Source organism: Sporothrix brasiliensis (genome assembly GCF_000820605.1).
Source record: "Sporothrix brasiliensis 5110 chromosome Unknown Cont18, whole genome shotgun sequence".
Taxonomy (NCBI): domain Eukaryota; kingdom Fungi; phylum Ascomycota; class Sordariomycetes; order Ophiostomatales; family Ophiostomataceae; genus Sporothrix; species Sporothrix brasiliensis.
Window position 1 is genome coordinate 2,010,622 of NW_024467137.1, and position 15,903 is coordinate 2,026,524.

At 54.3% G+C, this 15,903-nt stretch overlaps 3 protein-coding genes across 3 annotated transcripts; 2 read left to right on the forward strand and 1 right to left on the reverse strand.

Annotated features, from left to right (window-relative positions):
* Positions 1-1,580: 1,580 nt before the first annotated feature.
* Positions 1,581-1,979, reverse strand: SPBR_02118 (uncharacterized protein; the record flags this gene model as incomplete). Its single annotated transcript, XM_040760427.1, has 1 exon — positions 1,581-1,979. One exon carries the CDS (start codon positions 1,977-1,979, stop codon positions 1,581-1,583), a length of 399 nt encoding a protein of 132 aa, XP_040619556.1.
* Positions 1,980-6,510: 4,531 nt separating this feature from the next.
* Positions 6,511-8,637, forward strand: SPBR_01438 (long-chain acyl-CoA synthetase; the record flags this gene model as incomplete). Its single annotated transcript, XM_040759749.1, has 1 exon — positions 6,511-8,637. The coding sequence occupies one exon, from the start codon at positions 6,511-6,513 to the stop codon at positions 8,635-8,637; it is 2,127 nt and encodes a 708-aa protein (XP_040619557.1).
* Positions 8,638-10,855: 2,218 nt separating this feature from the next.
* On the forward strand, positions 10,856-15,425 carry SPBR_01211 (uncharacterized protein; the record flags this gene model as incomplete). The annotated part of the gene is made up of 3 exons (XM_040759522.1): positions 10,856-11,659; positions 11,808-11,885; positions 11,940-15,425. 3 exons carry the CDS (start codon positions 10,856-10,858, stop codon positions 15,423-15,425), a joined length of 4,368 nt encoding a protein of 1,455 aa, XP_040619558.1.
* Positions 15,426-15,903: the final 478 nt, after the last annotated feature.

The window sequence follows — 15,903 nt, forward strand, 5'->3', positions numbered from 1 at the left end:
CAAAGTGCCTCAAAACCACCCAAATGCACCCAATAGTGGGCAGGAACGATGGACTTGCTAGGACCACATAGCGAACCACGACAGAAGGATGAGCAGAATTGCGGAAGACGGGGCTGATGTTTCGCCATTTTGACAACAGGTTGTCCTGTCTTGGGTGCATCTTGCACTTCAATTTCGCTTGTTATGCATTTATTTGTCTGCTGGCCTGCGATCGGCGCCCAGACAAAAGTGCGGCTATTCGATGTTCGGTCACGAAATTCGATGCTAGCCCAACGCCGCGGCGCGCCTTCCCCGTCCTCCATGCTACGGCTGTCGGCCGACCAGACCACAATCGCCGACCTAAATCGCACCTTCTCTTTTTGAAAACCTGCAATTATCCCGACTACAGATGCCTGTTGCTCGCACTTTCCTCCATTGTCGTCCAAAGTCAAGCAATTGCGACATTGAGTGCCTTCTTGCTTGGTGCACTTCTCTTCTTACACCATAATCACGGGTCGGCATGAGCCCTGCTAGCACCTGCGGAACGAACCTCCAAGAAGAACAAATATCGCAGTGCCGCACATCGTACTATGCCTCACACGTGTCAATGCTGGTAAGCCAGGGCAGGGCGCCGTTAGCAGAGAATCTGCCCGACCGTGTCTGTTTCGCGAAGTAGGTAAATATAAGAAACGAAGACGAACAAACTACTCCGGTCATGTTGCCCATTTGGAGATGTCCTACGATGCAGCAAACCGAAGACATCTTCCCCTCCATTGCCAATGTGTCCCCTCCTTCACTTACACGTAAATTCCACAGCTAGCGGTGCCGATCCCGGGCTTGGCTGGCTTAGAGCTCGTCGACTGTAAGTCATAGTTTGACCCGGACCCTGGACAGCCGGAAGGCTCCATTCAGGTTGCGCCAGCTCCCCCTGCATCGATTCAATGTGTACGACATATTTTCAACCAGGTGCCGTCAGCGGCTGGCCAATCGAGATGGGCATCTTGACTAGGCGATCTACGTAAGCGTGTGCGGAAGTGCCTTCATTGTTGTCAAAGTTGTATATTGTATAAAACGTCCAAATGTAAAGAGTCACATAACCACAAACCCAACCAAAATGGGGACATGATGAAACGATTGTATGCAACAATGACGAAACAAAATTCCTTTAACCGTCGCGCCAGACCAATTCCCTTCTCTCCGTAAGAACATATGAAAATGTCAAGTTTAAACAGTAGGTGTAAAGAAATAAAGAAAACGTGAAAGTGAGTGGTGGAAAGAGAAACTGAGAGAACCTATCTCACCCTCATCAAAGGCTGAGACATCATCTCGACGCCTTTTTCCATGCACAAATGTCGTCCCAGCCGAGCCCCAAACCCAGCACAGCTGTGGTCTTTGCAACCGAGCCCGTTTGGTTGTTGTTTTTTGGCCGGGTCTGCGCCGCCCGAGTTGTGAACCGGTCCCATCCTCGCTCTCTTCAGACAGCCCCTAGCCGCTACCAAATACGAAGGGTCGGTCGTCTTTACAATATGTCGTCGATCTTGAGGGGACGAGAGCCATTGAGAGCGCCGGAAAGCTACCGGTATATCGGATGTCCCGATTGCTTATGCCCGGCTCGCGGCATCCTTCATCTCGGCGGCGTACATGCCTTGGGTACGCGGGTTCGGCTTGCGGGCACCGCCGCGGAACTTGGCGAGGGCCATCAGCACGGCACTGGACGTCCAGGCACCGAACGAGAGCGCCGAAAAGGCCGTGGCGGCACGGGCCGAACCGCAGACGTTGCCGCGGCAAAAGAGCAGGCCGTTGAGGAAGACGGCGAGGGCAATGAAACCGCCAAAGTATAGCACGCTGTTGAGGGCATCGATGCCAATGGCCACGTACGGCATGTAGGCGCGGGGGGCAAAGCGCGAGACGCCCTCGTTGTAGGCCAGCGATAGGATTGAGATGACCGGTACGGCGACAAGGAAGTTAACCTGCGTGGGCGAGGCAGTCCGGGTGTCCATGGTGTACCAGTTGACGACTGAGAGAAGGGTAGTTAGTAAACTTTGATACGCGTATCCCGCGTTCTATTATGAAATATGCCTTCCGTCGTACAACCACAGCCATCACGACCATTCTCCTTTATAAAGAAGATTCTTCTGTCTTGGAACATATCTCCGTGGTTTTTGTATTATTTCCCCCGGATGTTGTATTATTTCCCCCGGATGTTGTATTATTTCCCCCGGATGTTGTATTATTTCCCCCGGATGTTGTATTATTTCCCCCGGATGACAACGTACCATAAGCGGAAAGACCGAGAACAATCAGAGAAAAGATGAGCTGCTGCGCGCGCAGGATGAGGACCCAGTTGAAAGCCATTGCGATAAGTGGTCGATATTTCGGTGGTGAATAAACGGTGGTGGAAGTTAAATGATATTTAAGGAGAGTCGAGAAATAAAAGACCGGCTTTTGATAAATAACAAAGTGCAACTGGTGCGCTGAAAGAGAGAAATGTAGAGAATAAATGAAGGCGTTGTCGAAATAAAAACCAAAATAGAGAGATCACAAGATCAAAAAGAGAAAGAAAAAGTACAGGAAAGAGTAAAGAAAAAAGGAAAGAAAGCAGAATGAGAATGAGGGATGGGCGACGCGGGGGAGAAAGAATAGAAAAGAACAAATGGGGAGGGCAAAGAAGCCGGGACAGAAAGACGGGATGTTGGCGGTGTCGGGGCAAGACCATCAAAACTGAGGCGTCCGCGGTCGATTGTCATGCGTTCAAAGTACCAAGATAAAGGAGAAACATGCCAGGGCTAGGACCAGACGAGGGATACTAAAACAGAATTACAAAATAAACACCCAGATACCACAACGGGGTGGGATTCGTGTGGTACGCGGCCGTGGAGTTCCCTGTCTTCTTCTCCCGTCGCTGAATTCTCTTGCTTCAGCGTACATATACAAGAACTAGCATTCTCACTCCCACAACCTGATACACGAGAGGGATTTCTCACTCGCCTGCAGTTCGAGAAAGTGAATCTCTCAAAACCCTTCCAGGGACACTTCTGGTAGCATCTCGTTCCCAAACTGCTGCTCGCATGCGGCGACGTTTGCCCTAGAATACTACTGTGCTTTGAATGCCGTACGTCGTATCCGCGCTCTGCACGGAGTACACCTTGTCATATGACTGTGCATCCGAATTTGGCCCCTCTCGTCCCTCACCAAAATGAGAAATGCTCTCAAATTAATTCACCAGTTTCAACCCTCTGCTCGCACTCTATCCTCTGCAAACTCAGTAATCTGCCTTGATCTACTTCGCCACATACTTTCATCCGGACGTGAGAAATAGAGAGGCCAAGGCAGGGGGCTCCAGATCGTCATCATGCGGCCACGCGATCTGAAGCCGACCTGAAACGCGAGGTCAGAGCCCACTCGGCAAGTTTTGGAACACGGCAGCCGCGCTTTGCAACAGTGATTGGAGGAGACAAAATTGGAGGAAAAGCTGCTCCGAAAAAGGTATACAATCTTGTGGCAAGCAAAATATAAAAATAAAAATAAAATAAAATAAAACCTTTCGTCATGACCGTGGTGATTGATTGAACATCTATTGAACCGATCACGTGATATCGATTTCACGAATTGCGACGGTGACTGACAGCCCTCCTTTCATTCGATTTGAGAAAGCCCTTGGCCAACGTTCTGTAGACCAAAAAGAAAAGCACAATGTTCTTCCGAATCTCTGACCCTCGTCATGGTAAGGCCCTTTGGTCCCCAAGACGCTCTGAAATGAAACAACGCAGAGCATCAGGCACCGTAGGCCCTGTGCTTGGTTCACTTGATTACCGGTCTCGTGCCAAGATGAAGGAAGGCGAAATAAGAACAAAAGAACGATGGCAAACCGGCGGTCGCGGCCTCAGACGTGCTCTTGCCGTATCTTGCGCCACAGCACAAAACGCCCAGAAGCTTCAGGGCAGGTCTTGGCCACTTGGCTGTTTCCTGTTGCCAGAGCCTTGCTCCACCAGGTTCCAGACTCGGATCTCAAAACTCAAAACTCAGATCTCTGCAACGATACGATGCTTGCAATAGGCTGGGGAATCAGAACACAAAGGAGTAACGAAACTTTCCTGTAAAGCGATCACCAGTTGCCGATTTATCTTCCGGTCATGACATGGCTGAGAAAACAGACAAGAAACGAGGCCGAGTGGCCAAGATGAACCCAAACAGCGGCCAGTGCGGCTTTGCACGGCACAAACAGTCTCCTCTGGCAGGCCGTTACGTACCCGACTTGGCCAAAACGTTACAAACGTCTTGGTCCTCTTCGAATTTGTTGCGAGGCCGGGAAGTTGAAAAGAGCATCTCGGGAGAAGAGAATGGTACATAGAGCTTGAAAACAATATAAAAGACGGCAAAGAAGCAAGGAATCAAGGTTCTGGGAATTGGGGAAGCAGAAAAGCAGGAGATATAAAACAAACAGAAGTCGGCTACGGAGATTTGGCCAACGTCTGGCACGTGTCTCATCACATGACAAAAGAACATGGAAATTCCGCTGTTTAATCAGAGTGCTGACAGGCGGACTGTCCTTCCAAGATGTGAATGACAGTGCGGTACTTGGCAATTGAGAAGCGAATTGCGGCAAGACACGACGCACGGCATGACTGTATCTTCACACTTCATTCGCTCAAGCCATAACAGTCCTTTTTGTTGGCTAAGTTCGTCCCGTCGAAAGATCATGATGAAGTTGTCTCGCTCTGTGCCTCGCAAGACGTGGAGCGCGTCTTGTCGGTCGGTTTGTATGTCGTATAACATACGTCATTGAGATTACTGGAACGTTTTCTTTCACATCTGTCTCTTTGTATACGGACCTGCGGAGAAAGGGTACGTGACCATTTGGGCATGGTTTGTTAACAGGCACGACTAGCTGCATATTCTGTACTCTGTGCCTTTCTCTCAGGCATTCACATGTCACCCACCAACCAATCTGCAGGGTCACAATGAGATGGATCCACATTGAGAGTCGCCGTATCTGGAATTGGGCGAACACATGCACTAGCACCGCTTTAGGCCAGATCTCCGCCACCAACAGCCTGGGGTAAGGTCTGGTGGTTTCCGCACATGCACTCTCCGCACTCCAAAGGCCTGTAGAAAAAGATTTTACGAGATTTGAAAAGGACCGCTCAGGGATTTAGACAACGTACAAAAGCCCGAAAGCGCGAGAGTTTGGGGACCGTCGCCGTTTTCGAGAACGGAGACGAGGGTCGTCCCTCGTTCCTCCCCTCCGAATTCTCCAGACATTCTCGGCAGGTGGCAACAAGGAAGACAGGATTGCGGCGACAGGCAAGAGCGAGGGACGGGTATCTGGAAAAGAGGAATCGCCGACGGACTCCATGTCAGTGAGCCAGTCAGAATCGACAGAATGCAGCGCAAGGCGGACCACTGTGGAGCAACATGTATCTTACTTGTATTGTCGCCTGTAGCGACACTAGCTGCGCAACCCCAGGTGCCGAGGGCCTCGGAATCCTCTACTGTGTACACGATCTCGCCGCCCCTTTTCTTCCCCCAAAAAATTGGAGAAACCAATCTCGACAGTGCCCAAAGCCTTCAAAATGGCACGCACAATTGTCTCCGGTGGCCGAGTCTTTTTTGTGTGGACTGTTGCGTTGTTTTCGTTTCCCGGGTCGGTCTCGGTGATTTTTGCGAATATTTATTATGGGCATCCTCGGTCTGTCCAACCAACAACACGGCAGGAAGAGACAGCAACTAGAGCTCGCAAGAGCAGACTCGACTCGTGCAGGACCCGGCGCCCTGGATCGTGCCGCTGCTGAGTAGTGGTTGCCACACTCAATCCACAACCCGTCACCACGAACCAGGTCCAGCACTCCCGCTTACAGTTCTTGGCTTGGTTGTCTCTTGTCTCGCTCGTGGACTCCTCAAATTTCGTATTGTAAGATAATTCTCCCGCGACCTGGGGCAACGAAGGCGATAGAGCGGTGGAAGTAGGAAGCAAACAGTGGTGTTCAGTTTTAAACGACGTGGGGAAAGCGAGGCATGAAAGCTAGCTGTGAATTTCCAAATGTCGTTACGCCCCGAGCCCCCGGACCTGTCAGTGGCTACTTCCTCCTTTTTTGACTTGTGCGTCGATTGCTCCTTCTTGCAAACGATTTGGCTTGTGCCTCTAGCTCCTTCCTGTCTACTCCGTACTTCTCCGCCTTCCCCCTCAGTTTCTGGGCACTCCACTTTGCCTTCATAGTCTCCTCCTCCTCCCTTTTGCTTCCTCTTCTTTTTTCTCTCTTTTAATTCTTAGTTTCCTTTCTTCTCCTCCCCTTTCTCCGGACCATCACCTTGTTCTGCTGCGACCAAACCACCCTCAATCTTTTGTCGCTCGCACGTCTTCCTTCTTTTTGCTCTTGTTCTCCCCTCACGCTCACGGCACCTCCACAGCCGTGCATAACCTCCCGCGTCTTGTCCGTCAGCAAAACTTCAGCCTCGCGCTCTCTCCACACCGTCTCACGTACCATCTCACTTCTTTTTCTTTCCGCCGTGTAATCAAACGATAACGCCGCCATGTCTCCTTCAGACGTCGCTGCCGCGATCGCGAAGCTCTCGCCGCCCCCACCTCCCGGCGCCCCGTACGCCGTCCCTGTCCCCAACAGCGCCACGCCCAACCGCTCGCCTGTGTACAGAAACTGGCGCTTCCGCGACTCGCCACTGCTCGAGACCCTCGACGCCAGCGTCGAGACCTTGCACGATGCCTTTGAGGAGTCCGTCAAGTACCGTGGCAACAAGCAGTTCCTTGGTTGGCGTCCGTGGAACCCGGCCACCAAGACATACGAGGATAAATTCGTCTGGATGACGTACAACGAAGCTGCGGAGCGCCGCAAGAACCTCGGTGCCGGTCTGGTCGAGATCCACAAGACGGCTGGCGTCACGGCCGACAAGTACCCCGTGGGCATCTGGTGCCAGAACCGCCCCGAGTGGCAGCTCACAGACCTTGCTGCCATGTCCCAAAGCCTGTTTAACGTGTCGCTCTACGACACCCTTGGCCCCGACACGAGCCAGTACATTATCAACCACTGCGAGCTCAACTGCATCGTCGCCTCGCTGACCCACATCCCTGCCCTGCTGAAGCTCGCGCCCCGTGTCCCGTCACTCAAGATTATTGTGTCGATCGACGCGCTCGACGCCGGCGAGCCCGCGGGCCTCTCCAAGGGCGCCCTGCTCGCCAACATGGCCAGCGAGCACGGCATCAAGATCTACTCGTTGGCCGAGGTGGAGGAGATCGGCCTCCGCTCGGGCCGCGCCATGCGCCCGCCCACCAAGAATGACACGACCACCATCAACTACACCTCTGGCACGACCGGCGACCCCAAGGGCGTGGTGCTGACGCACCGCAGCATGCTGGCGGCCATTTCGTGCTCGCGCGCCTCGGGCTTCATGTCCCCCAACGACACGCACATCTCGTACCTGCCGCTTGCGCATATTTACGGCCGCATGTGCGACTGGTCTGCGATTGCCATGGGCGCCCGCATTGGCTACTTCCGCGGCGACATTACCGGTCTTGTGGACGACATGAAGCTGCTGCGGCCCACGGGCTTGTTCTCGGTGCCCCGCCTGTACAACAAGTTCAACTCGGCGATCCGCACTGCGACGGTCGAGGCGGAGGGCTTCCGGGGTGCGCTCTCGCGGCGTGCCGTCGATGCCAAGCTGGCCAACATGCGCCTGCCGCCCGGCAAGGCCACAAACTACCACGCGCTGTACGACCGCATCTGGTCGCCCAAGGTGCGCAAAGCGGTCGGCCTGGACCGTGCTGTGTCGATGGTGTCGGGCAGTGCCCAGCTCGACCCGGATGTGCAGACATTCCTGCGCGCGGCGTTCGGCAACAACTTTTTGCAGGGTTTCGGTATGACGGAGACGTGCGCCGTCGGTTCCGTGCAGACGCGTGGCGACATGACGACGGGCAACATTGGCGGCCCGCAGGGCGGCTGCGAGTTCTGCATCGAGTCGGTGCCGGATCTGGAGTACACGGTGGACGACAAGCCGAACCCGCGCGGTGAGCTGCTGGTACGCGGCCCGATCCTGTTCAGCGAGTACTTCAAGAACCCCGAGGAGACGGCCCGCGTTGTGGATGCGCAGACGGGCTGGTTCCACACGGGCGACATTGTGGAGGTCAACGCGATGGGCCTGTTCAGCATCATCGACCGCAAGAAGAACGTGCTGAAGCTGGCGCAGGGCGAGTACGTGTCGCCGGAGCGGATCGAGAACGTGTACCTGGGCGCGTGCCCGCTGTTGGCGACGGCGTTTGTGCACGGCGACCCGATCGAGGCGGCCCTTGTGGCGGTGTTTGGCGTGGATCCGGAGGCCTTCGCGCCGTTTGCCAGCAAGGTGCTGGGCGGCGACAAGACCTCGATTGCGGCTACGGACCGGGAGGCGCTGAAGAAGGCGGCGCAGGATCACCGGGTGCGTGCCGCGGTGCAGGCCATCATGGACGGCATTGGCAAGAAGCACAAGTTCAACGGATTCGAAAAGGTCCGCAACGTGTACCTGGACATTGAGCCGTTCACGGTGGAGAACGATCTGCTGACGCCGACGCTCAAGCTGAAGCGTCCGCAGGCGGCGCGGGCGTTCCGCAAGGAGCTCGACCAGTTGTACGCCGAGTTGCGCGAACAGACCACGTCCAAGCCGAAGCTGTAAGGATGGCGTCTGCTGGGTCGTGGGGGTGGAAAATGGAGCGTTGTAGGCTGGGATTGATCTATATCGCTTGCGGTCGATCGTCAGCGGCGATATGTAATGTTTTTTTTTTTTTTTTCGGTGAGGGCTGAGTTCATTTTCTCATATACGTCTTTGTGTACATTTATATTGCCTTCTTGTCATTTTGGATTTATTTTGTCAGAAAAACACAAACCTATTGTGGAGTTAATTCAAATGTAAATCGCAAGTTGAAATCAAAAAGAAAATGGGAGTGACCAAGACATCAATGTTGGAACAAGGGGGAATAAATAAATAACAAACCTGAGAATAGACACATCCATCGCCAAACCTCACGCCAGACCTGCTACGATACAAACCTTGACGGTCAGGAAAGCAGAGTGGTCACAATGGTGGACAGTAACGGTACGGGTGGTAACGGCACCTGTGTCCATGATACATATCGCCCGTCCCTTTATCGTTATGCCTGACTATGGGGATCTTGTTCAAGAGAGACAAGCGGGATAAATATAAAGAGAGATAGTTGAAGATGAAAAGTTAGCGAAGAGACAGAAGCCGAAGAAGAAAAAGACAAAATAACGATGTAGACCCTGAGACACTGAAACGATCCCACGAGAGGCAGGACGTTTTTCTTATATCGTAACGACTGGTCCCTCTTGCCAAGCCCTTCGGGGTATTTCTTCCGTCTGATCTCAAATCCAGGACTCTCCCCATCACACTGGCAAACGAGCTTATATGAGTAATACGACCAAGTACGGCTTACTCCGTACGTCGTAACAGACTACCGAACCGCCGCATATTACAATACCCGTACTTTCGGCGTAAGTGTAACGTTTCGAAGGGCACATCTTCTGGGCGCTTCGTATTCCGCGTGTCGTGAGACGTTGTTCTCATAGGCCCTCGTAGGCGCTGTAATCAGCACTAGAGCCATACAGCCTGCCTTTGCGGTTGCTAGCTCTTATGTATTACTATCTCATCTGGGGCCTCCACCAATATCATCCTGTATTACCATGTCGTTCCACAATCACCCTGTATACTTGATGTTGTCTCGATTTCGTCCGAGGTGTGATACAGTCGGTTTTGAGACAAACAGTGCGCTGGCAGCGTGTGTTCGCATGTTTTTAATCACACGGTTATGGGGTATTCTAAGGCTGTTCATTAGGGGACTGGCGGTGTTGGGGAAGTTGAAGTTGGGGCCCTGTGCGTTCGATTTACAGCGTCTAGCTAGCATATCAGGCAAACCGTTTAGCGCTCAGCGGTCAATACGGTGCTAGTGTCACAATTGTTCGTCCCCTCCTCTAACATGACTTAAAGTGAAAGCGATAAAGTAAACTGGCACTTTAAGAAAAGGTCACCTGATCACATTGGCTAATTCAGACCTATTGTTTTGTCTGCTTACAGACGCTCAAACGTAAAACGAAAGTTGGACTATACTCTGGAGGTCCGGTTCGAATGGTAAAAAGTGTTCGTCCGATATGTGGCCCAGCCTTCGTTCTACTTTAACAAAAAGCAGTGTTAGAGAAGTAAACGAGAACATATATCGAAACCACCACGTTTTTTACGCCGAAATGCTCGTTGCTACCTTGTTATGTCCACTTACGACGAAAGCTTGCCAGAATTCACCTTGGCCTTAACATTTTGGGATTTCAAATTATTTCTTATTACAGGCCAATACAGCGCTAATCAAATCAAGGACCAATTACACTTAGCATCTATGCCACAAATGCAGAAGCCAAACAGACGACTTGATACGTGGATTTCCAAGTCTATCTAAGCTCTCTTTATAAATGACTTAATTCATTACAGAGCAGTCAGATATCATGGTTTTAATAATTTAATACTCTTTTTTAAATAAACCTAACCTTTAAAATACAAAACTTTACGTTAGCATTTCTCAGTTATTAAAAAGTTGTAAAATTATATATTAAATTAACGTTTGATCGGACTTTTGTTATTGCGTCCCGGTTCCACTTTAATAAGCCGGCTGCGATGGTAGCGTCTTCGAAATAATGTCGATTACGGCAGAGTACGTCGTTTTATATCACATTTACTTTACTCGAGCACCTTAATGGGTTTCCGACGTGCTTTAAACGGGCATTACTACAACTTCAGCGACACAACCTAAACGCGACAGGAGCTATATTGCGGGCGGGCCAAAACCCTCGACCCGCCCCTTGTATGAGTCGTCTGGTTGTCGTTGACAATGGCGTGGCCAAACCACGCATCAAACAGTCAACAGATTAACACCCATGGCAACATCAATGGCAACATCAATGGCAATAGCGCGGGCAATAACGCGGGCAACAGCACTGGAAAAACCAATGGCAATGGTGCCTTTCATAGCAGGCAAACCAGCGAAAGCCGCATCACCAACGGCATAGCTTTGGCCGCGGAGCTCGCTGGGTCCGCCGCCATAACCAGCCCGCCTTCCAGCCAGCTGTCTGTCGACAGCAGTTCCGGACGGCCGGCTTTCAAAAACCCGTTGGGCGCTTGGAAGTCGCCATCACCGCCGGCGAAACGTCAGAAGACGACGGGGCATACTGGGTCAGCAGCGGCAGCGGCAGCGGCAGCACCAACACCTATTTCGGCCTCGGTAGGAGTTGGAGGCGGCCTCCAGGCCCCTTCGTCACAACCATTTTCCCAGTCATCCCCTCTATCACTCCCGCCAAAGTCGCCACAGCCATTGTTGCACAAGCTAAAGAGCCCAGGCACGTTTTCGCCCGGCCAGCCGACGCCGGGCGCGACGTCAACACCGGCACGTGCCCCGGCGCAAACGCCAATACGGCCGCCAGTGCGGCCCGTGGACTCGGCGAGCACTGCGGCCAAACGACGCATCTCTGCCCCCGTCAAAGTGCGGGAAGCTGCAGAGAACAACCGGATTGTTCTCATCATTGATAGCGACGACGATGACGATGACAACGATCGTGTCGGCGCCAGAAACACAGGCCCGACTCCTGTCCCGGTTCCGGTCGTTCCTACCGCTCAGGCGAGTGCCCTGCCAAAACACGTGCGTCTCCTTTGCCCTTTGTTTGTTTGTGTTCGTCACGTTATTCACTTTATGTACTCTCGTGGTTGTCGCTCCTTCCTCGACACGTTTCCATATACCGCGTTTTGTTTGTCATCTTTCCTTTTTAACATTTACTAACGCGTCTTAGCCTTTAAACCCTCCCGTCACGCCCATACCTCTTCCTCTTTACGGCCGTCTGTCAGGCTCGCCAAGCGTAACCAAAGCGGTAGGTGCGAGGCCAAACGTCCCGCCGAGAGTTACGCCCATCGCGCCTCCCCAGTTCATAATGCACACGGCGAACGCAATTACCTCGCGGCCAAAAAGCCCATTTGAACCCACCCCTGTCAAACGACGTCCATCGGACGACAGTATCATCAACATCAACGACAGACTTCACATCACCCCCCAAGCACGGCCAGCGGCAAGCCAGGGGGCCTCTTTCCCCCCCGCAACGCCTATACTAGTGACGCCCGCGAGGCCTGTCACGACGACTGGCCCAACAACGTACGGGGCGCCAGCACCGGCCCCGCCGCCGTCTGCCATTGCAGCCTACGTCCCGTCGGACATTGCCAGCCCTGTCATCCACCGCCATGAGCCACGTTCGACGAGGAAGCCCATCGAGGAGCACCTCGAGCCGGCCGTCAACGTCGACATAACACCGGTAAAGTCGAACACGCCAATGCTAGTGTCTCGGAAGCAGTCGAAAGGCCAACGCAAAGGCCAGCAACCAAAGACGCACCAGCACTTTGTTCGCTACGCCCACCTGACTCACCGCCCCTACCTGCGCTCATCCCACCGCCGCTTCGTGGCACAAAACTACCACGAACTACCGAACCTGCTTGGCTTGCCTCTGACTACCCAACAAAGAGGACTATCCGCCGCCGCCGTCGCCGATCCTTCTCCTTTTCAGTCTCCTTCTCCATCCGTTGTCATTCACGTTGATTTCTTACCAGATGAAATCCACCATCTGCTCGACGTCGTCCGCTTCGTCCACACCAACGCCGGCATGGGCGTGGGCGTGGGCGTGGGCAGGTCGTCAAAACAATCCGTTGGCCAGAAACACTCGTCTGCGGAGCGAGAGCTGAAGAGTTTGTTGCGCCGCCAGCCACCCGAGTTTGAACAGCTCGTTGTAAACAGCACCACGCCTGCTCGCCTTCCAGGACGTAGTCAAAAGGACATCTTCAGCTTTCTGATCGATGCCCGTGCTGGCAGCATCAACTATAACGACGGTAACAGTGGAAGTGTCAGTAGCAGCGGTAGCTACAGCAGCAACAAGAGCCGAAGCAGTCTCTTCAACGCAGAGGCACTGGCTCCGGCTCTGGGCGGACCGTCCGCAATAGTCATGAAACGCAGCGACCGTGCTGCCTACTCACTACAGGAAGCACGGGCGGAGCGCGCCACAAAGCTCAATACATTCATTATGATGCGTGAAGTGGCCGGCCAGCGGCCCGTCCAAGGCCGCTCGCGCCAGCTACTCAACTTTACCAACGCAGTCCGCACCGTCCGCGAGGACGGCTTACGCCTGAGAAACGAGTGGACTAACCTCGCCGGTGACGTCACGACTGTCTCGTGGACCTCAAAAGACGCCTTCATCTGCGGCACCACCACCCACATGGACGAGCGAAACCACCAATACAACCGCCAGGGCAACCTTGCTCTGGGCTCAGTCAGCGCTGGTACCCTCCGTGGCTACCCGGACCACCGCATCGTCCGAACCCGTGCCATTACGACTTTAACAAACCCGACGAACCCGACGCAACAACAACAGTCCGGCGCCGACGATCCGTGGCTATACACCTCCGTCGTCTCGTCCGACTACGATGCCACCCACGATTTGGCCTTCACATCCGGCTTCGACAACAACGTAATCGTGTGGAAGGTGAGCAAGGACGGTACCTCCATGGCCCGCCAGGGCGTCTGGCGGCACGAGGGCAAGGTCAACTTCGTCGTTGCCTCCAGCGGTATACACTGTCTTGTGGCCACCGCCGCCGACGTCCCCGTCCAAGCCGTGCGCGTCTACCGCCTGCCTAGCGTGCAGGAGCGCATGCAAGGCAACCGCCAAATCTCCTATAAGATGTTCTCGTGCTCGCGCATCGTTGACCTCGAGGGCCGCCCCGTCCTCACCGACAAGTGGGCCTACTTCCCTGCCGCGATCCGCTGGGGTCTGTCCGAAACTACACGCCACCTGCTGCTGGTCGGCTACTCCCCCCGCGGCCTCGACATCAACGCCGAGGACGATGACATTCCTGAAGATCGCCGGAATTCGGGCGAGCTCTGTCTGTGGGACGGCCTAACAGGCGAGCCCTGGCGCATCCTCGGCGCCAGCTCCCAAAACGTCTTTGAGGTCGCCTGGCACCCCACCCAGGCCTGCTTCGTCGCCGCCACCGCGCCCACCGTGCACCAGGCTCTCGAGCAAAACGCCCGCACCCAGATCCGCATTTTCCGGCTGTCTGTCAACAGTGAGTATGGCGGGCGCGCCTACAGCGAGGTCCAGACGCTCGACTGCTACGCCGATGACATCAACGAGCTGGCCCTACGGCCCAACAGTTTTGGTTTCCTGTACGTCGCCGCCGGCTGCACCAACGGCCACACCTATGTCTGGGACACGTCGCAGGGCGACTACCCCATCTACGACCTAGGCCACGACGCGTGCATCGAAGAGCAGGCGGGCGAAAAGATCTCCGTCGAGGACACCGGCGTCAAGTTTGTTGCCTGGGGCGAGACCCCAGACCGGCTGTACACGGGCTCGTCGGACGGGGCAGTCAAAGTGTGGAACATTCGCACACATGGCGGCTCGCGACTCTCGCCGGCTGTGCGCAACCTCTTGCAGTGCCCGGCACCCGTCTCGTTTGGCGCCTTCTCGCCCGACAAGTCCAAGCTTGCCATTGGCGACGCCAGTGGCCGCGTCTCCCTCCTGTCCGTCGAAGACGGTGTGGAGGAGGACGACGAGGACGGCAGTTTCTTGAGTGACGAAGAAGAACAAGAAGACGATTTTGCTGGGACAAAGAAGACGCCCCAAGCTGCCCGTGTCAATGGTAACCTCCAGCACAGCCATCCTGCCCATCTCGCGTTCAAGCACCACCCGCCTGAAGTCATACGCCATGCGACTCCTCCGCCACCATCATCGCCTCCGCCGACCGCGGGGCAAAACCCCCTACAGCAGACACCACCATCTGCCGCCGCTATCACTTCCACTGCCACTACCACTGCCACTGCCACTGCTGCCAATGGCGATGAAGAAGACGAAAACGTTGCCATTGCGACATCCCGGGCTTTTCTGTCCTCGGGGCAACTTGTCATCGTGCCCGACCCCACCGTTGGCGCCGTCAAGGGCCCGAACTACGCCGACACCAATCTGTTTTGTACCGAGTACCACCAGGACAAACGGCCCGAGCTGCCCTTGCTGGCCGAGTACGAGCGCGTCCAGCAGGAAAACCAGCCACGCGCCAACACGTCCCCCTCCCGGCAGCGAGCCTTGCGCAGTGTCTATCCGGACGTGGCGCCTGCCACCATATTCGGTTCCTCTGCCTCCGGCGTGTCCGTCCTCGGTGCTCCAGACCCATTGCAGGCCCTGCAGCGACAAAATACCATCCGTCGTGTCCAGGTGCTGCACGCCAGAAATATAGCGTGCGACCTTGACGTCAACAGCCTGCCCGTCGAGACCCGCGAAGCCCTTGAGCTGGCGGACCGCGCCGCGCTGCTTCACATTGATGACGACGACTACGACTACGGCTTTGACTACGAAGAGGTGCCGGACACTGTTTGATGCGTGTGATGCGTGCCACGATATCGCATTCTATGTAACAATACGCCTATGCTTTTACCGTTTATATCTATACCCATTTCCGTTGCAATTCTTTCGGTTCTTTCTCTCTGTTTTGTTTTCTTGCACATAAATGATAATATGCCTTACGATAGCCATTGCATTTCGTCGATAAAAAATTCAAAAAGTGAACATCCAAAACACCTCCCGTTTTCGTCTGACAACCTTGCCTTTGTGGGGTGACAAATGACAACCCTTTCCTCGCACTGTCTTTCTTCTAACCTGTAGCCCGAGCCATTTCTTGGCCATGGTAGTCACTCTGGTAACCAGCCAACTACAGGCATGCCCTGTGAATCAAGGCAGCAGTGGTGGCTTTGCCCGTTGAAGGTAGGGGTGTACTGATGTACTGATGTACTGATGTGCTGGATGTAAGACACGCCGCAAGTTGTGCAAGCCTTGGCTGTGTGACCACGACGAACAG